This window comes from Pleurodeles waltl, chromosome 8, assembly GCF_031143425.1.
Source record: "Pleurodeles waltl isolate 20211129_DDA chromosome 8, aPleWal1.hap1.20221129, whole genome shotgun sequence".
NCBI lineage: Eukaryota > Metazoa > Chordata > Amphibia > Caudata > Salamandridae > Pleurodeles > Pleurodeles waltl.
Genome location: NC_090447.1, coordinates 831,447,683 through 831,470,421, shown reverse-complemented (window position 1 = coordinate 831,470,421; position 22,739 = coordinate 831,447,683). Strand labels below are relative to the sequence as shown.

The 22,739-nt window shown below is 45.6% G+C and overlaps 1 protein-coding gene and 1 long non-coding RNA gene across 2 annotated transcripts in view; one reads left to right on the top strand and one right to left on the bottom strand.

Annotated features, from left to right (window-relative positions):
• The window catches only part of COL4A2 (collagen type IV alpha 2 chain), a 628,472-nt gene that overhangs the window by 186,445 nt on the left and 419,288 nt on the right, over nt 1-22,739 (bottom strand). The window contains exons 20-24 of the mRNA XM_069205111.1: nt 20,065-20,211; nt 19,551-19,643; nt 19,223-19,386; nt 16,432-16,504; nt 16,228-16,334 (exon numbers count right to left, since the gene is read on the bottom strand). Of these exons, the coding sequence (XP_069061212.1) occupies nt 16,228-16,334; nt 16,432-16,504; nt 19,223-19,386; nt 19,551-19,643; nt 20,065-20,211 (584 nt within the window). The remainder of the gene's footprint in view (nt 1-16,227; nt 16,335-16,431; nt 16,505-19,222; nt 19,387-19,550; nt 19,644-20,064; nt 20,212-22,739) is intronic.
• Nucleotides 1-22,739, top strand: part of LOC138250338 (uncharacterized) — a 582,532-nt gene that overhangs the window by 201,298 nt on the left and 358,495 nt on the right. The gene's annotated exons all lie outside the window — the stretch shown is intronic.

Genomic DNA, 22,739 nt, shown 5'->3' with positions numbered 1-22,739 from the left:
CACATCTTTTAACACATCGTCCTGCCTCTGGCTTATATCCCCCAACGTATGAATAAGAGCTCCACACTGACAGCATATGAGGCTACATGAGGGACAATCTGTCATTGATTGCTACCAACCTGCATTATGACACTAGACATGCCGGAAAGTGGTAGCGGGAGACGGATTGGAATAGAAGGTGAGACTAGGGCTTGTAGGACAGAGTGGTGTGAAAGAAAGCAAAACGATAAGCTTCAGTCAGCGAGTGGTTAGGGAAGGACCTCATTTAAACACTGACAAATAATGGACATGGAGTCAATGGAGAAGTTAGGCTCTCCTCCGCATAGGAATCTGATAGATTATTGTTTTATTTGCAAGATAAAATACACTTTTACAATCATTTAAAAAAACAAAAAAGAAAATCCTATATCAATTGTCCTACCATCATCTAAGGTGATACTTCATAACTTCCAAAGATGCTGCAGTTCAATAAGGCGGGCTCTGTGGCACTGTGGCATGTGCAAGTGTAAATGTAAAAGAGAAAGAGAAGGGGATGAGAGTGTTAGGAGTTATCACATATAGAAGGTTCATCTGTGGAAAGCATTGCGATTAGGTCCTGATGATCAATTGAAGACAAGACACACCACACTGACTGGCCTCAGAGAACAACTGGACAAAAGGGCTGAGTCCGGAGACTTAAAGGTGAATTAGCCCCGCACCTTGCTAGATCCTATAAATATACAAAAAAAATCCCAATCCACAGAGAGGGATTTCAGTAATGAGTGCTAATGCACAACTGTTGGAAACTTTGTAAAGTTCAAGCATCAATTAGCCAAGATCTGGAATAGGAAGAAGACCAAGATGGCTCTGGATAAACATTATGGAGGTTATTACAACTTTGGAGGAGGTGTTAATCCGTCCCAAAAGTGACGGTAAAGTGACGGATATACCACCAGCCGTATTACGAGTCCATTATATCCTATGGAACTCGTAATACGGCTGGTGGTATATCCGTCACTTTACCGTCACTTTTGGGACGGATTAACACCACCTCCAAAGTTGTAATAACCCCCTATGTAATAATTATTAATTTGGAGAAAACTACAAGGAGAGAGACTAGAGATGCAATATGTAACAACATGCTCATGGCTAACCATTAGGCTGCATCATGGCATTTTAGAAACCAGAATTTGAGTATAAGGTGAAGAACGCAAGTCATACAAGGAGTCCAACAAAATCGCCATGGGATGTGGCAGAGGAAAATGTAAATCTTTTTGGTTTTGATTACCAAATAAAACAAGCCAAATCCGAGAAAAGTTTGTAATTGATTGCCTTAATGAGAGAGAAGTGAGGACGACTTTGGGGCAGAATTGGTGTCAATTTCGGAGGAATAACAACAGATTTGCACAAGCTCAATACCTAGCTAAAAGCCAGCGCGAAGTATGAGGCACGTTAATGCCAAAACTAAAGTCTGCATGGATAAATATCTTTGTTTAAGGTAAAAGTGCAATGATTTCAATGGTTGCATTAGCTCAGACACCTGCCCGCCCATTGGCATTTTTTAAAATTTGTAATGTGCCAACATATTGTCAAAACCACTGTGCTGCTCAAGAAGAAAGCAAGGGATTGTGCAAAGCACAGATCATGGATAATGATTTAAGAAAGTCATGAGGTGAGCTTAGAAGGTAAAACAAGTAAGTGCAGCTAAGGATGAGGGGCCCTTTCCAAATTAAGGTAGATGTTCAGGTGAATACCCCTTATAAGTCGTAAATTTGCATCTAAAGCTTTGTCATCTGTGCTTTTTTAGAGGACAGTAAGTTAAGCTTGGAAGATGGGAGAGAGTTCAGGCAGTCTTAATGAAGGGTTCCCTGAACTCTCACTGTTTTCCCATATCTTCTTTCATCTGCATTTGGTTGTATTGATTATACTGGTGCAGAAGGTTCTGAGGCTGCGTCCTGGTGTGCACTAGGAGAGGGAAGAGGGCGAGGCCAGCTTGCTGATGTAAATAAAAGCTTTTCCTCGAAGAAGATTTAAATATGGTTCACAGTACTTTCAATAGAAGTATTTGTGGGGTAACAATTTTTGTGACAAAGCGAAACACATTTACCTGGAGACCACGAAAATGCAGGAATCTTGAGATTCTTGGTAGAGTTCGTACACAATAACTACATGATCAGAAATATCTAAACCAGTAAAATAACTCCTACCCCTCGCCTTCATTCAATCTTTTCAAAGGCAACCTTTCCCAGACCCGGATTCAGAATCCTGTAGTGCCCTTATTCTCACTGGAAACACCTTTGGCTCAGACAGTAGATTGCATCGCTTATATTATTTAAGTCTTTCTAGGCCATAACTCCCTCTGTCATATTAAGTGACTCGACATGTTTCTCTGCGTTTTAATAAATCGAATCTTCCCCTGAGGTTAATGGATATTGTGATGATCCAGATGACTCTGTACTGTAAATCTAATTTTACCACAAAACTTTGTACATGCTTGCATTTATACAAAATCCTATTGGTATAATTGTATTTATTTAATGCAAATGTATGTTTTGTGTGTCTCATGCATTGCAAGTCTCTGACCAGAGTGTTCACTATACAATACAACCTGCACATTCATCTGACACTGAGAGGCCTGATGCTTCATTGATGTGGTTTATATGTCACAGAGACCGTATTTTGGTTTAAGTCTGAAAAAGACTATTCTATGGTTCCTTTTTTATTTGAACTACTACACTATAATTTATTCTTCGAATGAAACAGAATTCCAGTATTACGGTTCTAATTTTTAAAATATTTGTTCCTCAAGTGGATTTAGGGTAGCCAGTAGACAGTGAGTAGATGGGTTCGAGCTCCTCTCTCTCAGTGTTCCACCAGAAATAAAGGCCAAGATTTAAGAGGGCCTAGCGCCTCCTTGCGCCACAATACAGTAATTTTTTATGACACTAATGTAGCTCAACGAGGCCAAAACCGCTGTGCCAGAATTACAAAATGCATGCATTGTGCCACTTTGTAACCCCTTACCCCACATTATGCCTGCGACAGGCATAATGTATGCAAGGGGGGTGTACCACCATTAGGGGGGGGGGCCGAAAAAATTGCGCAAATGAATCTAAAAGATTTCTTTGCGCCATTATTTCAGCATTTTTAATGCCTGCTCAGAACAGGCATTAAAAGGGAGCACACCATTGGTTACAATGGGCCCAATGTACTGTTCAGGGTTAGCACCAAAATGTTGGCGTCAACCTGGAACTGTACATCAATAGCATCAAAAACGTTGATGCTATTGTCCCCTAACCTGCACCATGGTGCACTGTATTTATTTTAAATATGGTGTGCACATCGTGGCGGTAGGGGAGCACTCAGGGGTGCAAGAAAATTGGTGCAGCACTGGCCACTTTTCTTAAATCTCCCCCATAGTTTGTGTGCTTACATGCTTCTCCACAGCTACTGCAGAAACACCAGGGGACTTATTTCCTTGCTCCTGTGTGCTGCCATAGCGTCACTTTTAGTGACTGTCCAACACCACACACTGCAGGGCCATAGCTACAAGGTGACATATAGCCACCCTGCGTGGCTTTAGATGGCCTTGTAGATATGGACTGAAGCAATGCAGCGCAACTCGCTGCGTTGCCTCACCCTGCGATAGGGAGGCATGCCATGCGTGTTATGGTGGGTGTTCCTACGTAACACCCATAGCATTTGACACAATCCCTGATTTACGAGATTTCGTAAACCTGGGAATGCGTAAAAAGCCTATGTCTCCCCAGGTGAGGCTTAAGGGAGGAGCAACAAGGAGAAAAACCTTTATTTCTCCTAATTCTTGCTTTTTCTATGAGTGCTGCAGTTTGCAGCACAGCTAGAAAGAGGAAACACCTCTTGTGACTGTTTTTGTGCAGGAAGATATGACCCTTACTGCACAACAATAACCATCCCTGCAATGCAGGCACCCTTGCACCACGGCGCAAGAGTGCCTGCTTTGGCACATGGCAGTCCATTGTGCGCCAGCGCAGGGGAAATGAACAGGAATGCACCGTATCTGATATATATGGCGCATTCATACCCTTTTGTTTTGACACAGGGCAGCGCAGCAAGGTTCCTTGTGACGCTACCCTGCACCAGAACCTCGTAAATGAGGCTCCAGGATTATTACTAAATTCCCTCTGTTTGGGTCTTTCAATTGCCCTTCTGAAAAGTTAGCGTCCTTTACGGTTAGTACTCTTTTCGATGTAAGAAGACTAAATAGGGTCATGCTGGCAATTGAAAGGTTATCATTACGATTTATGCACAGTTACACATTTTTTGAAATTCACAAAATCCAGTGAGAGTACGCCTGGAAATGACTGCAAATCGCAAATTTCCTGATAGATTCAAACTCTGTGTTGTGTGCTTCAGCCAGCTGTCCACTTGGTGGAAATATTTCAGGAGCATGCATGGCAGAAATGTGCACAAGCAATTTTTTTTAATACATTTTCTCTCCACTGGGATAATATTTTCGACTTGCACAAAGCCTTACACTCTTTGAAATAGAGAGTTTTACCCAGCCCTTTCATACCTTGTAAAAGGGCTTTCTCCTGCTCTACAAAGCAGGAACTTTAAAAGTCTTAGTAAATATCCACATATGTAGATGCTTGCTAGTTTTCACAGAGTGTTGACTCAAAGACCAACTTTTGACCCACCAGAGACCTACTACAACGGACAAGCTATAGAAATATAAGTTGTCCGCAGGAGTAAACCTAATCTCTGGGTGTAAATGTCTGATAATATGCATAGCAGGAAAAAGGATCAGTAAATTTCCGTCCGTATAAAACGTTTTTGTACACTTTAGTGTATTATATGAGCACAAAAGGTTTGTGCATCAGGGTATTTCTGGTCCTGGCCCACTGTGGGGTGGGGAGCTGTTCGGATAAGGTACTAGAGAGTTTAAAGATGGAGCCACTTGGAGCTGCAGATAATTCCGAGTAGGAGGGAATGAGGATGTAAGAAAAGAGCATGTATTCCTTATAGTCTTTCTCTACTGTCCTTTTTTATGCCCCTACTGTGCTCAATAGGGGGTGCATTTATGAGCTATTGAACAAGGCAATTTTTGAGCATCTGGAATTTACAGGCAGAGGGGTTCCCTATCCTAGGGTGTAATATAAATAAACTATTTATAAGGAGAAAGCTAGAGGGTTGCCATTAAAAAAGGCTGCTAGAGTGGTGAGTAATTTGTCCTAGGGTAAGGCCTGAGCGCGCACACACACACACACACACCAGTACAAACTAGTATATAAATAACTGAGAATTATGGGTACCTTCCACTCCAGACCCTGAGGCACGCTTCTTACATTGCCGCTTGACCAAGTTGTATTTCAGAATATCATATATAGAAACATTATCTGACATAAATATTATGTTCTGAAGGCTGTTTGCAAAAACTTCATCCCATTGGGTGTTGATTTTCAATTATTAACATTAGTGAGGATGTTTATGTCAAGCAAAATTCGGACAACAATATTCTGGTACAACACCACTGACCACTGCTTTCCTTGTCTCTAACTTCTGGGGAACTGTTATGTGCTGAGCATCATTCTGACTAGTATTCTATTCATTATGCTATGGTCTTCACATAACTTATGAACATGTGGGGGGCGGAGACAACCAAGATGGCTGACTAGTCGAGTCCCTGTAGGCTCCCGTCTCAACGAGGGGCTATTTTCCATCATCCTGATGCCCACCCGGCTCTGAACCTTCTAGGACAACCCCCTGCCGTCGCTGACCAGGGCGTGAAGGCTCTGGTTCCTGAATGCGAAGAGAAACAGCACAAAATAAATAAAGAAGGCAGCCGTGGAGCAGAGGGCCTGCTGGGAGTGGCACGGAGGAGATGTCTCTTTCGCGCCTGCTTGCCCGTGCTGGATGGAGGTGTCGGCCCCGGAGACTGGAGATGGGGGGTCCAGGCATGAAGGACCCCAGCCGGCTCAGGAGGTGGAGGTGTGAGAGGTCGTGGCCTGCTGCTGACGTGTCGTGGGGAATTGGGCGAGTGGGGGCCCTGGTTCCGGCCCGGCTGCCACCCACTGATCCTGAGGAGTGATGCGGCCCACTGCTCAGGAGGCAGTACTGCGAATGGAAGGTGGGAGATCAGCCCAGCCCCTGCGAAACGGGGGGCAGTGCTGTACAGGGTGGCCAGGTTCTGGCCCCGGCCCCCGGGACCCTGGAGGTATTGCCCGATGGTCCGGCTTTGTACCAGGAGACCCTTCATGCTGTGACATTAAGAATACCAGGGGCTCCCGTCTTTGCCTGAGGTGACGGGGGCACAAGTCGGCGGTCCTTTTTCTACTCCGGGGGACCCAGTTGGAATCGGGTGAAGGCCAGCTGCCCGGCCTGTTCGGTCCCAGAGGGTGGGAGAGTCTGTGCAGGACTGGATATGTCTGCAGCTTTGGCTGCACTACACAAGGGAGGCCATGATGGTGAAAGATAAGCATCGGAAACTACCACAGACTAACCAAATCGCCAACTACACACAGGCATTGCCAGCCCTGGGGACAGACATGGGACCCTCTGGAGACGGTCCCTGGGGGCATTTGGTGGCGGGGGGACGACAGCCCCCTCCATAGCTGATCTCATGGCAGCGATACAGGAATCTAAATCTGAAGTGGTACATAAAATTGACGTGGTGGACATTGAGGTCAATCTGCTTCGTGCAAACCTATGCAAGGTGTCGGAAGGCCTAGCACAGATTGAAAAGAACATGGAAACGCTACAACAGGAGGTAGGGGTTTTGCACTCTACAGTGATAGATTTACAGAGATTGACAGCACGCCTCGATGACAGGGTGGAAGATGTTGAGAGACCCCTCTGAGATCCCCCCTCTAGCTTAGCAACCAAGACTAGTCCTACTTTTTATGCATAGTAGTATTTTCGATTCTAGTTGACTACGGGTAATTGGATAATGAGGCGGTTCCTATGGGTTCGCTACTGGCCACAGCGAGGGTGCACTTAGTAAGGCTGCCCAGAGGGTGGGGAGCTTGGGGAGTTATAGTTGGGGACTGGGAAATGGGTTTTGCAACAACAGCTCATGTTCTGTACATCTGTGAGAAACGGGTTTCCCCACTCTGGCTTTCATTTACACTATCCACAGGGCAACGGGAGGAGCAGAGACATCAAACAGGAGATATATACTCCCTGTTCCCACATGAGATGGCCCTCCACACTAAATTTATAACTTGGAATGTTAGGGGAACTGCTCAATAGGCGCAACGCCGGCGGATTTATGCCTATTTGAAACATTATAGGTCTTCCATAGCGTTTTTGTAGGAGACATGTTTTGGGGGACTGCATCCGGCCCCTCAATAAAAGATGGAGGGGACAACTATACGCTATGTCCTATTCTGAATTTGCTAGGGGAGTATTGATCTGGATAGCTCCAGGTGTTCCCTTTGCACACCGAAAGCATGTTATAGATCCCAAAGGTAATTTTGTAATTGTGTACGGTCTGCTCAGGCCATGAAATTTGTTTAATTAATGTGTATGCCCCTAACTTGGACTGTCACACCTTTTACACGTCTGTAGCACCGGCGGCCGCTCCTTTTCTCAATGCTGAGATAATCTTGGGGAGAGATTGTAATAATGGCCTTGATGGGGATCTAGACCGATAGCCTCCCAGGCTTCACACTGAACCACATATGACTGCTGACCTCTACTCCCCACTAAACGAGTTAAGGCTATGTGATGTGTGGAGGGTTTGCAACCCCACCACATTTCAATTCTCTTGTTATACTCCTGCTGCAGGCACTCACAGTCGCCTGGACTACTTCTTCACTTTGGAGATCCCCACTCCTGTAGTGGTCAATATAGTATATCTTTCAAGATTCCTGTCCTCCTGGACCTGGAGAAACATGGCAGACACTCATGTATACCGGTGTGTTGCATGAGTGCAGAGGCCTTGGGGGACCCTCCCTTTGAACAATTGATCGCGCAATTCCTGACCTACTATATTCGGGAAAATTGGGGCACCTCCGGTAGTAGAGCCACTGAATTGGACGCAATGAAATCTGTCCTTTGGGGTGTCTGTATTAAGACATCTCATGGGGTTCGACAACAATTAGAGAAGGATATACGCACGCTTGAAAAACAACCTGGGGAGAATAGAACAGGAAATCCTGACACGACACGACGTACATGGGGGTGAACTGAAACCCGTAAGCAATTGCTAGACGCATGGACACGGTCGGAAAAATATGTATATACAGCCCACCGCAACGTCTCCATGCTGAGGGTGACAAGATTGAAGCAATGTTGGCATGTTTGGTAACACAGGAAACCTCACACACTCCTATGCTCTCCATTATTAACACTAGAGGTCAGCCAGTCTACTCCCAAGAAGCTATTAATGATGTATTCCTTTTACACCTCAGTACCTGATTCGGCCCTCCACCCTCGATACACATAAGGGATGTTGATGCATATCTAACCCGGGTGACTCTCCCAGTGCTGTCGTCGGAAGCCCGTGAGACCCTTGACCACCCCCTTTTACCAAGGAGGAGTTGGCTTCAATAATTTGTTTACTTAAAACCTCAAAGACTCCGGGCAGTGACGGATTCCCAGCAGAGTTCTACTGTACATATGTCAATATTCTGGCAGAGAGACTCCTTGAAGTGTTTGCGGGATTCCTGATTCTCTGTTGACTTCCTCCCACAATGCGCAAGTCGTTTATAATCATGGTTCCAAAGCCAAATAAAGACCCCTCTGTGCCATGAACATACCGAAGATATCTCACTACTGAATATCGACGTCAAAGTGTTGAGTGGTGTTTTGGTCCGCTCCGTTTTACCCTATGTCTCCTCCCTGGTACGCTCGGACCAATCGGGGTTCATCCCCAAGCCCAGTACCTTACATAATTAATGCCGGCTGTCCCATGTAATCATTCCACATAGTCTTCCCCAGAGGAAATGGCATTGGATTTACTGGATATTGCACAGGCATTTGATTCTTTACATTGGCAGTATTTGTGGCAGGTGCTGCGTAAGCTTGGTTTTGGAGCGGCCTATATACGTTGAATACAGCACCTATATACGGACCCATGTGCTAGGGTGAAGACAGGGATGACTGTCTCGTCAATCTTTATTCTTGGTAGGAGAACTAGGCCCCCATTACTCTTTGTGCTGGCTATGGAGCCATTGGCAGCACACCTTCACCAGACACTGAGGCCCATATTTATACTTTTTGACGCAAAACTGCGCCAACGCAGTTTTGCGTCAAAAAAATTTGCGCCGGCTAACGCCATTCTGAAGCGCCATGCGGGCGCCGTATTTATTGAATGATGTTAGCCGGCGTTAGCCGCCGGCGCTGTCTGGTGTGCGTTAAAAAAAACAACGTACACCAGGCAGCGCCGGCTTAGGGGGAAAATGGCGTATGGGCGTCCAGAAATGGTGCAAGTCAGGCTGAGGCAAAAAAATCGCCACAACCCGATTTGCGCCATTTTTTTACGACGCCCATCCCCCATTGAAATGACTCCTGTCTTAGCAAAGACAGGAGTCATGCCCCCTTGCCCAATGGCCATGCCCAGGGGACTTCTGTCCCCTGGGCATGGTCATTGGGCATAGTGGCATGTAGGGGGGCACAAATCAGGCCCCCCTATGCCACAAAAAAAAAAAATATATACTTACCTGGACTTACCTTAATGTCCCTGGGGTGGGTCCCTCCATCCTTGGGTGTCCTCCTGGGGTGGGCAAGGGTGGCAGGGGGTGTCCCTGGGGGCAGGGGAGGGCACCTCTGGGCTCATTCTGAGCCCACAGGTCCCTTAACGCCTGCCCTGACCCAGGCGCTAAAATCCGGCGCAAATGCAGGTTTTTTAGTCCTGCCCAACTCCCGGGCATCATTTTTGCCCGGGAGTATAAATACGAGGCATATGCATCGCAGTCATTTTTTAAGACGGGAACGCCTACCTTGCATTTCATTAACGCAAGGAAGGTGTTCACGCAAAAAAATGACGCTAACTCCATGAACTTTGGCGCTAGACGCGTCTAACGCCAAAGTATAAATATGGAGTTAGTTTTGCGTCGAATTTGCGTCGAAAAAAACGACGCAAATTCGGCGCAAACGGAGTATAAATATGCCCCTGAATCCAAGGGGAATCCTGACCAGTGGGACCATTCGCGTAGTCTCTCTATATGCCGATGATACCTTGGTATATCTGCGGGATCCAACAGTTTCGATACCATACCTCATGGATTTACTGCAGGAGTTTGAGAATGTCTCGTCCCTCCGAGTTCATCCCTCCAAGTCGAAATTGTACCCCATGGGGTCACTAACAGGCTGGCAACTCAACGCCCTCCCACAACTAGCGATACCATGGGAGATCACAGATGTGAGATATCTGGGGATCGGATTGGCACCCGCAGCACAAACCTTTCATCAACTCAATACAGTAAGGGGCATATTTATACTCTTTTTGACGCACATTTGGCGCAAACCTTGCCCCATATTTAAACAATGACGCCCGACCCCCGCGGATGTCAAAATTCCACTGTGTGCGTCATTTGTTTGGAGCGGGAAACTGCCTTGCGTTAATGATATGCAAGGTAGGCGTTCCCACCCAAAAAATGACTTTAAGGCCTGAGCGCCTTATTTATACCCCAGCATCATTTTGACGCACAGGAGGGGGTGGGCCTTAAAAAACGGCACACAGCCTGTTGCGCGCCGATTTTTAATGCTTGGGTCAGGGCAGGCGATAAGGGATCTGTGGGCTCGGAAGGAGTCCAGAGGTGCCCTCCCCTCCCCCCTAGAACACCCCTTGCCACCCTCACCCACCCCTGGAGGACACCCATGGATGGGGGACCCATCCCAGGTAAGTAAAGGTAAGTTCAGGTAAGTATTTTTTAAATATTTTTTAAAGTGGCATAGGGGGGCCTAATTTGGTCCCCCCTACATGCCACTATGTCCAATGACCATGCCCAGGGGACAGAAGTCCCATGGGCATGGCCATTGGGCAAGGGGGCATGACTCCTGTCTTTGCTAAGACAGGAGTGATGTCAATGGGGATTGTGTGCCAAAAAAAATGGCGCAAGTCCAGTTTGAGGCCTGATTTTTGCCTCAGACCTGGTTTGCACCATTTTTTGACGCTCAACTCCCATTTTCCCCTACGCCGGCGCTGCCTGGTGTGTGTAATTTTTTTTTACTCAGACCAGTCCGCAGCGGCGGCTAACGTCATTCCTTAAATAAGGTGCCCGCATGGTGCGTTGGAATGGCGTTAGCCGGCGGTAAAATTTTTGACACATAACAGCGTTGGCGCAGTTGTGCGTCAAAAAGTATAAATATGGCCCTATGAGTCATAATGGGTCTCCAGTCTTCGGTGAAATTTTGGCGGAACCTTCCTCTGTCACTTATGGGGAGATTCGCTATAACACAAATGATAATACTCCCTCGCTGCATTTTTACCTTGCAAGGGTCGTTTTACATGATTCCCAGAGCATACTTTTGGAAAATCAACACTATCAGAGTTGATCTGCTATGGGCAGATAAACGTAAAAAAGTCTGACTTTCCACCTTACAATGCACTTGGGAGGAATTATACTACATGGCGGCTCACTTGCAACATGCAGTATATTGGTTTTCATCGGATGCCTCTTGGGAGAAACGGTTGCTGGAGGGTTCTGTGCAAAAGAGGAGTTACCATCCCTCTTAATGAGGGGAACCAGACTACCCCCGGAGGTCCCTAATGTGATCCATACCATAGCCCATGTTTGGGAAAACGGAGTTTGCAGGGTCATCCGCCGAGCACCCTATGCCCCTGACATGCATCTGTGGTCCTGTAGGAAGGTAGCCTCTTTCTAGCCTAGTTACCCCCACTTTTGGCCTGTTTGTGAGTATATGTCAGGGTGTTTTTACTGTCTCACTGGGATCCTGCTAGCCAGGACCCCAGTGCTCATAGTGGAAACCATATTTGTCAGTGTGTTTGATATGTGTCACTGGGACCCTGCTAGCCAGGAGCCCAGTGCTCATAGTTTGTGGCCTATATGTTTTCCCTGTGTGGTGCCTAACTGTATCACTGAGGCTCTGCTAACCAGAACATCAGTGTTTATGTTCTCTCTGCTTTTTTAAATTGTCACTGCAGGCTAGTGACCATTTTTATCAATTCTGATTGGCACACTGGAACACCCTTATAATTCCCTAGTATATGGTTCCTAGGTACCCAGGGTATTGGGGTTCCAGGAGATCCCTATGGGCTGCAGCATTTCTTTTGCCACACATGGGGAGCTCAGACCAATATTACACAGGACTGCCACTGCAGCCTGAGTGAAATAACGTCAACGTTATTTCACAGCTATTTTACACTGCACTTAAGTAACTTATAAGTCACCTATATGGCATCAAAGTATCCCCTACCCACCCTGCCATTCAGGATACCATTCCTGTGGTGGGAGAAACCTCTCCTGGGGTGGCACCTGTACCAAGGGAATCATCAGCTAACACAGCTATACTCCCTGAGGTAGAAGTACCTCTCTGTGGGATAACTAATACTGGTGAGAAAAAGTCCACCATTTTAGTTAACATGGAGCATCCCTCCAACCCTCCCAGAGAAACTTTAGTGCAGCAACCCTGCACTGCCTCACAACACTTAGGACAGCAACCCTGCCCTAGTGTGGAGCTTATAGGACAGCAGCCCTGCCCTGCTCGAACTCAAAAGAAACGGCAACCCTGTTCTCTCTTACAGCCATATGGACAAAGTTTTTGCTCAGCTATAGCTTTATTGAGACAGCATCCTTGTCTGGCATTCTCATCATTTGACATAGGCCCAGTGGACAATTCCCACTGCTCTAAACTAAAACTTACAAACAGAAACTCTGAAAATATAACTTCACATCGTTGGCTAGCTAAAAAGCTCCAAACACAGTGGTTCACATCCCCACAGGGAAGTAACCATACAGTGGATGATAAAGGGAGTAACCAATCTTTTGCAGAGCTACTCTCCACTTATCACCACTTAGACAATAAAGACTCAACTGGCCTAGGTTAGCCTGATTGTCCTTCGTTTGGGGGGGAGAGGGTTGTGTAGGAAGGTAGCCTCTTTCTAGGCGTGTTACCCCCACTTTTGGCCTGTTTGTGAGTATATGTCAGGGTGTTTTTACTGTCTCACTGTGATCCTGCTAGCCAGGACCCCAGTGCTCATAGTGGAAGCCCTATTTGTCAGTGTATTTGATATGTGTCACTGGGACCCTGCTAGCCAGGACCAGAGTGCTCATAGTTTGTGGCCTATATGTGTTCCCTGTGTGGTGCCTAACTGTATCACTGAGGCTCTGCTAACCAGAACCTCTGTGTTTATGCTCTCTCTGCTTTTTAAAAATGTCACTGCAGGCTAGTGACAATTTTTACCAATTCTGATTGGCACACTGGAACACCCTTTTAATTTGCTAGTATATGGTACCTAGGTACCCAGGGTATTGGGTTTCCAGGAGATCCCTATGGGCTGCTGCATTTCTTTTGCCACCCATGGGGAGCTCAGACCAATATTACACAGGACTGCCACTGCAGCCTGAGTGAAATAACATCCACGTTATTTCACAGCCATTTTACACTGCACTTAAGTAACTTATAATCACCTATATGTCTAACCCTCACTTAGTGAAGGTTAGGTGCAAAGTTACTAAGTGTGAGGACACCCTGGCACTAGCCAAGGTGCCCCCACATTGTTCAGGGCAATTTCCCCGGACTTTGTGAGTGCGGGGACACCATTACACGCGTGAACTACATATACTATGTAGCTTCACAATGGTAACTCCGAATATGGCCATGTAACATGTCTAAGATCATGGAATTGTACCCCCATGCCAAATATGGTATTGGGGTGCCAATTCCATGCATCGCCAGGGCTCCAGCATGGACCCCAGGTACTGCCAAACTACCTCTCTGGTGTTTTCTCTGCAGCTACCGCTGCTGCCAATCCTCAGACAGGTTTCTGCCCTCCTGGGGTCTGGGCAGCCCAGTCCCAGGAAGGCAGAACAAAGGATTTCCTCTGAGAGCGTGTGTTACACCGTCTCCCTTTGGAAATAGGTGTTAACGGCTGGGGAGGAGTAGCCTTCCCCAGGCTCTGGAAATGCTTTGAAGGGAACAGTTGGTGCCCTCCTTGCATAAGCCAGTCTACACCGGTTCAGGGATCCCGCAGCCCCTGCTCTGGCGTGAAACTGGACAAAGGAAAGGGGAGTGACCACTCCCCTGTCCATCACCACCCCAGGGGTGGTGCCCAGAGCTCCTTCAGTGTGTCCCAGACCCCTGCCATCTTGAATGCAGGGGTGTGAGGGTAAGTGGAGGCTTCTGAGTGGCCAGTGCCAGCAGGTGACGTCAGATACCCCTCCTGAAAGGTGCTCACCTGGTTAGGTAGCCAATCCTCCTCTGAGGGCTATTTAGGGTGTCTCCTGTGGGTTTTTTCTTTAGATAACGAATGCAAGAGCTCACCAGAGTTCCTCTGCATCTCTCTCTTCGACTTCTGGCAAGGATCGACCGCTGACTGCTCCAGGACGCCTGCAAAACCACAACAAAGTAGCAAGACGACTACCAGCAACATTGTAGCGCCTAATCCTGCCGGCTTTCTCGACTGTTTCCTGGTGGTGCATGCTCTGAGGGCTGTCTGCCTTCACCTTGCACTGGAAGCCAAGAAGAAATCTCCTGTGGGTCCTTATATATATATATATAGCTATACTGCTATATGATATAAGTGGTATAGTAGGAGCTTTGCATGTCTCCTAGTTCAGCCTAAGCTGCTCTGCTATAGCTACCTCTATCAGCCTAAGCTGCTAGAACACTACTAATCTACTAATAAGGGATAACTGGACCTGGCACAAGGTGTAAGTACCATCAGGTACCCACTGTAAGCCAGGTCAGCCTCCTACAGGTCCCTACAACCATTCAACAAAACTGCAGAATCTGTGTCGGTCCTACATTGAAGGGAGAGAGGCTGCACCACACTAGAGGATCTTTACCCGGGAGGCCATTTTCTTTTCATGATGGAAGCTTTTGACATCTTTCAACTAGGACCAGGGCAATTCCTAGCGTACTGTAAAATCTCGGCGATAACCAGGGAGATATGGCCCACATTCCCGGAATCTTCCCGACCACTGCTACACTCCCCATACTCCTCAGGGGAGGGAGGGGCGACACCTGGTGTCCCAAATATACCGAGCGCTACAGGATGATCTGCCCGGCGCCCTGTTAATAGTCCAGACCCGCTGGGAGGAGGTGGTCCCGGACCCTTTGCCGGAGGCGGAATGGGTAAAGATTTTCTCCGGAGTGAGACTGGCCAGCTCTACTGCCAGATTCAAATTAACACAGTATAATTTTTTGCACCAAATTTACCTCACTCCATTAAGACTACTTGCAATCTATAATGCACACCAGGATGCCTACCCACATTGTGACACCCCAAGGGCTACCTTTGTACACATGATATGGGACTGCAAGGAGCTGCTCCCATACTGGCAGCATATGTTAGAAGACACGAAGCCTCTGGATGGCACATTCCACTGACCATCAAACAAGTCATATTAGGTCTTATACCTAATCCGACCAAGAGGACACTCAGTAGAAAATGTGTACTCCTCTGTTCTACCCTAGCGAAGCGCCGCTTGGCCATCTGCTGGCTCTCTCAGGAGCCTCCTAAAGATACAATGTGGCTTGGAGATGTTTGTGAATGGGGAGGGGCAGAGGAACACCGTATGAAACGTGTGCGCACAGATGAAAAACTAGACGAAGACCTTCGGACATGGAACGCCATGCTGTCTGATATAAGTCGTAAGGAGGACTGTCCAGCTACTAACTTACCTGCTAGGACTCTGATTTACACTGAAACATTTTAACCAAGAACTGTTGTGTATTCTCTTCCATATGTGCCCTTAATATAAGTACAGGTCACCATCAGATTAACTCCCCAGAGATATACAAAGAGGGAATGAAAGGGGATGGGACGCACTGTTGGGTGTTATGTATAATTCCCCGTGTTGCATTGCACATTTCGTGTAATGGCTGCTACTTATCATATTGTAGGATATGTGAGAATTTGTGCTGCGATCCGGATGTATATGGGACATGGGGATGTTTTGTGGATTTTGTTTCTTGAAAATAAAAATAAAAACAGTAAAAAAAAACAACTTATGAACATGTGGCTTAGAAATATATATTGAATTTACAGTTGCCTAGGTTAACCCCTTGGGGTGCAACCTTACCTGAAATGTATCCCCACAGAACATGATTTTTAGGACCCCCATTTCTTTTACTTACCGGAGCCCCTACTGGCCCAGGAAAGCCATCTAAGCCGTCCTGCCCATTTGCACCATGCTGGCCGTCAGCACCAGGCAAGCCAGGCCCGCCTCGTTCTCCCTTTGCACCTGCGAAGATTTTGACATAAAAATCTGTATTAATGAATAATATGCTACAGAGAAAGCGGTTGATTCCTATAACAGGAAGAGAAGGAAATGCTCTTGCCTTTGGTGTTAATGAATACAGAGTTTCCTTTGTGTCCCTTTCGTCCTGGAGGCCCAGGTACCCCAGAACGTCCCTAATTAAAGATGAAAAATATCAAATAAATACATACATATATTACATCGTTGTTTCTTGATCTAAACAGACTTTACAATTGAAATATTAACATGCGTGAAACAATCTGAAATAAAACCCAGTTTAATAAAAATAAACAGGAATATATTCTCAATCAAATATGCACAGACACGTAAAAAATGCATTAAGTGTTTTTGTTTCTCTTGACCCACGCTCTCGATAAAAGTTGGACAACAGGAATTAACACGTTTCGATCTCAGTAGTTCCCCGACAGTTCTTCTTCTGTCCCTTATGGAAAGCAGCAACAATCATTGCTTCCATAAGTAGGAGTACAGGTTTAGGCCCCTGCTGTCGGATAATTGAGGGCCCTTAGAAGGCAAATTCTTACTCTGAAAATGGCCAAGAACTGCTGATGATTGTGGGCATGCTGTTTACCATTGATTGCTGTGAAAATAGTTGTTCCACATAGTGAGGTAAGTGTGATTCGGGTGCAAATGGGAGTTTGCACACACCAGGTTTCTGAGTAGTGTGGTAATTAATGTGCAATCTTCCCCAGGCACATCTCACCAGGAAAAACACTTGGTGAAAGTTGCTTGGGGAAAATGTCCCTCGTCTCCCTCAACAGTGGTAATAAACAGTATATTAGACTCTGTAGAGCTACATATATGGGCTGTGCCAAGCTGTTTTGTTATGTGCAGTGGTAACAAACACATTTATGTCCTCAGAATAAGAACACAATGGGTTAAAGATTTGCAGTAAGAAACATATTTAATCTCGCTAGCGTTTTGACCAATGGAAATGACTGTTTTTTAAAGTTACTTTGACTTGGAACCTTGAGGGATGGTTAGCAGAGATTTATCAAGTGTGTTAGCTAGGAATATGGTAATAATGTTCATTTTGACATTTGCACTGCAGTAATAAATGTGTGAGTGCTGGTTTATTAGCATAATGAATGACAGAATTCCGCCCTTTCACAAGGACCACATGCACACAAAGTAGTTCTCCTTCTACTAGCGGCACTATGGAAATGTATGCTTTTTGAGCCCAAAAATATTTCTGCATGTAGGTATTTTAATGTTCCTGAGGCCCACCAGTTCCCTGAAAAATACGTTTTGCAAAAGCAATCATGAAAAAAAACAAGCATTGGGAAAGTGAAAAGGCTGGCACTAAAGGCAGACCTATTGGCTTTACTAATGCTTGGCTTAAATTAGAGGGCAGTCGTTGAATACTTGTCACTTATATCCTAAAGCCTTATTTAAACTATTTGCTTTGAATTTGTACTAATGAGATACATCTTTGTAAAGGTTTTAACTAACTATACAATACACTATTACTACTACTACTACAGGTCACAGTCATTCCATTTTGTTTGCTTCCATTTCCTTTCTATCTGGGAACCTGGAGCAGGCTGGAAGGTCACCGATGCTTCTCCGGACTGCCTGTTATGTGGTTACAAAAGGGAATTACTAGTACGCTTAACTTGCTTATGCCCTTGGCTGCAAGTGCAAGAAATCTTTTACTAAAACCCTTTTTCAAATAACTAAATGTTAAAACTTGCAAAAAGGTAGTGATTTTGTGCCTGCAAGTAAATACCCACAGCTGACTGGCTGCTTTCTAAAATTTACAGTAATAGCTTCGAAATACTTGAAAATTCTTTGATGGTACTGTCTGTTTTGCACACTGGATTAGTGACTAACATTATTTAAATTTTTGCAATGTAAGTTCCTTTGCCATTGTAATGCACTTTGTGGAATTTGTCATAGGATTTATTCTGCAAAGGTTTTCATTTACTATGCAAATTAAATTTTTTGGTTAATTGATTGGTTGAGTGTTTGAAGAAACTGCAGCCCAGGGGTACAAATTAGGGGTTGACGATAAAGTCCGCTCCCCCGGCAAAATTCCACTGACCGCTGAGTGGTGGAGTTTTTTCTTGAGCGCAGCTCGCCAACAGTAAGTTGGTGAGAACTAGACAGAATTGGCATCCCCTAATTGGCTTTTCAGGTGCCGGCGGGCACCCAGTGAGATTTTCCCAACCCGGGTAGTTGCAGGCAGTCAGGACCGCTCGCATTGGCAAAGCTGCAGCTCGAGTAGAGAATATTCAAGTGGCAGGAAAACCAACTCAGGCAGCGGCACTCTCTGGAGCTCTGCATGGTGCCATCTGCGCTGAGTTCTCAGCACAATACAAGCTCCTGCGCTAAAAATCAGCTTGTTGTACTGCTTTCTGCCCGTTCGTGGAATTCCGAGGAGTAAAACTCTGCAAGTTCCGCCCACTCATAGTACAAATATGCCCGCTGCCCCGTCCATTATTCACTGTTTCAGGGTGTTCTTTATGGGACACCAATCATGGATGAGGAAATAGTGGTCACAAGCCTGTTCTCCCATGAATCATGGCTGATGTAACAGAGAACATCTAGGATAATCCAGGAGCATTACAATGAGGTGGTGCCTTGAACGCTGCTATCAGGGTGCAGCAGTCAAAAGAAAAACTACAGATGAGTTGGTGTGCCAGGCATCACTTTACCTTCCACTGGGCTGAGCTGTGCATGTTTGTGAATGGTATAAGGATTGTGGTAATGCTGATTCCACATTTAACCTATCAAAACACAAGAATGTGTACTCTTACTAATTTAGAATATGTTTGGGATACTCTGTAGTTGTGCTCCCCTGTGATCCAGTTTTATAACAGATATTCCTGATTTATTGCCTTAGGGATCCTTACTTGTATACCGGGGATGCCAGGGAAACCACTAACTCCTGGCTCACCACTCTCTCCCTTTCTTCCGAAATCGCCAGGCACTCCTGGGAATCCGGTGGGGCCTGGAGGACCAGAGGGCCCTTGTCCACCTCCATCGTCTGATGTGCACCTGCAGTCAGCGGCATCACCTATCAAATAAGGATTGAAAGGACAGTTGAAGGACAACTGAAGCCAGCAAAATCTTCTTTTTCGACAATTTGCAAAATTTCAACCTTTTCAGTTATCACACACTTGTATTTCACAGAAGAAACTAGGCGCAATCTTATCGTCCTGATTTTATTTCAAATCTTACCTTTAATTCCCTTTGGTCCTCTTTGCCCAGGGAATCCTGCCGGGCCATCAAATCCTGGAAAGCCTGGAAATCCTTTTTGTCCAAAGGGTGATCCTAAAGTTTTTCAATATTGAAAATATGTCAGATCAATTTTTACAGCCCAGTAATGAAATACCACTTCAGTTATCATAATTTTATATATTTGTTCATACATGTTAATTTTATGAACTTTTAAGGGGAATATCATTTATTTTTTGCACAACCAAACATTCCTATTCAGTAAATGTTCTATTGCACCTTCCTCATATAAGACTATAAGTATGTGTGACAATAAGTCGTTTTTGTTAGGTACTACTACCACAACATGTTACTCACGTACCGGAGTACCTCATAGTTAGTGACGTAGTATGTATGAGTGCACAAGATAAACAGAGAACAATGCTTAGGGACCAACAGAGCTAGATAAGCAAAATAATAACATTCTGGACACTAGATCTCAAGAACTGTTAAACACAGGAATTATGCTTACACTCACCATCAGGCCCTGGTGGGCCAGGAAAGCCTGGCAAACCAGGCAGTCCATCATCACCTTGAGGACCAGGATAAGGAGCAGGAAACCCGGGCTCACCCTGAAAACCTTTTGGTCCAACTTCACCTTCAAAGCCTGGTTCACCGGGATAACCTAATGAAAAGCAAGTATAACCACGTTCAGAGTGAGTATATTACAAAGGTTATCAGTATGGTTTCATACAAGCAGGTACTTAAAGCTTATGTTATTATGAATGTTTGAAGAAACAAACCCAACTTCACTACTGAGTATTGTAGGGTCATTTTCTAATGTATCATTACTGATCACAGAACTAGTGAATTAGGGCCCATATTTATTCTCAGTTTGCGCTAAATAAGCGTCATTTTGTTTTACGCTAATTCAGCGCAAACCTAACTCCATATTTAACCTTTGGCGCTAGACACGTATAGTGCCAAAGTTATGGAGTTAATGTTGTTTTCTGGACGTGAACACCTACCTTGCGTCAATATTCATCCCTGTGCTAAAATCCAGCAAGGGGGGATGGGGGCCTTAAATAATGGTGCTAAGCTTGCTTAGCGCCATTATTTAACGCCTGGGTCAGGGCAGGCATAAGGGGACCTGTAGGCATATTTCCATGGTCAGAGACCATGGAAATCGCCCACAGGTGCCCTTCCCTGGCCCCAGGGACACCCCCACCGACACCAGGAGGACACCTAAGGATGGGGCACCCATCCCAGGTAAGTCCCGGTAAGTATACAGTATATATTTTTTCCATCCAACACCCCTTGGGGGCCCTGACATGGGGCCCCCTGCACGGCGCTGGCCCCAATGGCCATGCCTAGGAGACATTCGTCCCCTGGGCATGGCCATTGGGGTGGTGGGCATGGCTCCTGTCTTTACTAAGACAGGAGCCATATCCATGGGGGTTGTGTGCCAGAAAATGGCACTACACTGCTGAGAGGCAATTTTTCTGCCTCTGAACAGTGTAGTGCCATAATTCGGCGCACAAGCCCCGGTTTCCCCTAGGCCTCCCCAGCCCTGTTAGCGTCCTTTCCAAGGACGCTGACAGGGCATTATCGCTGGCTAGTGCCATTCCATATATATGGTGTCTGGCTGGTGTCTTGGAATGGCGCTAGCCAGCGCTATACTTTTTCATGCAAAACTGCGCTAACGCAGTTTTGCATGAAAAAGTATAAATCTGCCCCTAAGTTTGTTATTGGCCCACACATTTTTGGCTCCCAGATGCGGTTGATGGCTTATAACGAGCTATGGGAGCATTGCTAGTATTAATGACTGCCTCCGCGGTCATTAATACAATCAGCACATGATTATGTCGTATCTGGCGTTGCCCTTGCCTTACTCCATCCTTCTATGAAGCCAGCTGGGTTTTAAGAGAGCTGAACCTGAGGACCTCTACCATTATGCATGGGCTACATTGCGAAGAATGTGGCTGGCTGCCATACTGAAAACATCCAGATAAATCTGCTAATTGCAATGAGGCATGTCTACATCAAATACATACAATTTGGTATTAAGTACATTTAAAACAATTACATGTGTATTAAGCCCTGAAATGTTGGCTTTAGTACTCCATCTGCACAGAGTGACTCCAACCAACTCATCCTTTCAGTGCTGTGGTGAATTACTTCTCTCACAGAGCATGTGATTTTAGATTGGACCATGTGAGAAACTGGATTATGAGTTGGGGTGGTTGTCACCAAATAATGCAATCTCCATTCTGTATCAGGCCCCGTTAGGTACTTTAATTTGAACCTTAGCTCAGTCCTGGTTAGCTGTGGCACAGAGCAGTCAGGCTTAACTCGAAGGAAACAATATTAAAGCATTATCAGTGCCAAAATGGTTATTACGTCTAAAACACAACCTGATAGAAATCCCACTCCAATTTTTTAAAATAGTATACATTTTACTGAGCAAATAGACACCAAAATGACAAAAATCAGGTTTGGGGAGCAGGAGATATGATTTTTTGGAGTTTTTGAGAGTTTTCAAGCAAATGCACATAGTGCTAACCAACGTTATCTGGCAGTGCTAGTCTGGGACAAAGTTAAAAGTTAAATCTAACTACGATGGAGCACGTGTTGGGTGCCCGAACTAGTTTTTGTCTGGTGAAAAGTTTACCTTCTGACTTAGGATCTGATTTATATGTTGCCGGAGAGGGCATATTGTCGTTACTGCAATGTAGTTCTCTCTCCACCAACAATATGGTCCATCTGCTAAACTTAAAAGCAGGTGTGTTGATGGCAAAATTGCAATGCATTGACAGGAACTGCCGTGATGGTGTATACTGTCAATGCTAGAAATGTCAGCTGGGCCAGCAGGCATTTCTAAATTTGGCCACCAGCACCTCCGCTAGGGCGACAGAGTTATTTACTCTGTCATCCAGGCAGCGAGACGGCTGGCTGCCAAATTACAAATCAGGCCCTCATTCTTTTTTCTGGAGGAACTTTCTCATCACTGGGTAGGCTGTCATCTGCATCCAATGGATGGACTGATGATAATTGGGTGCTGCTCTTTCTTGCTTCTGTGATATTCTCCATTTTGATACTTGGAAACATTTCTGGACGTTGAGCTGCTTTCAGCGGAGCAAACCAGCAAATTGAATTCAACTTATGAGGCGATGACAGCGGCTGCAGTTTGGTTGTAGTCCCATGGTAGCCTCT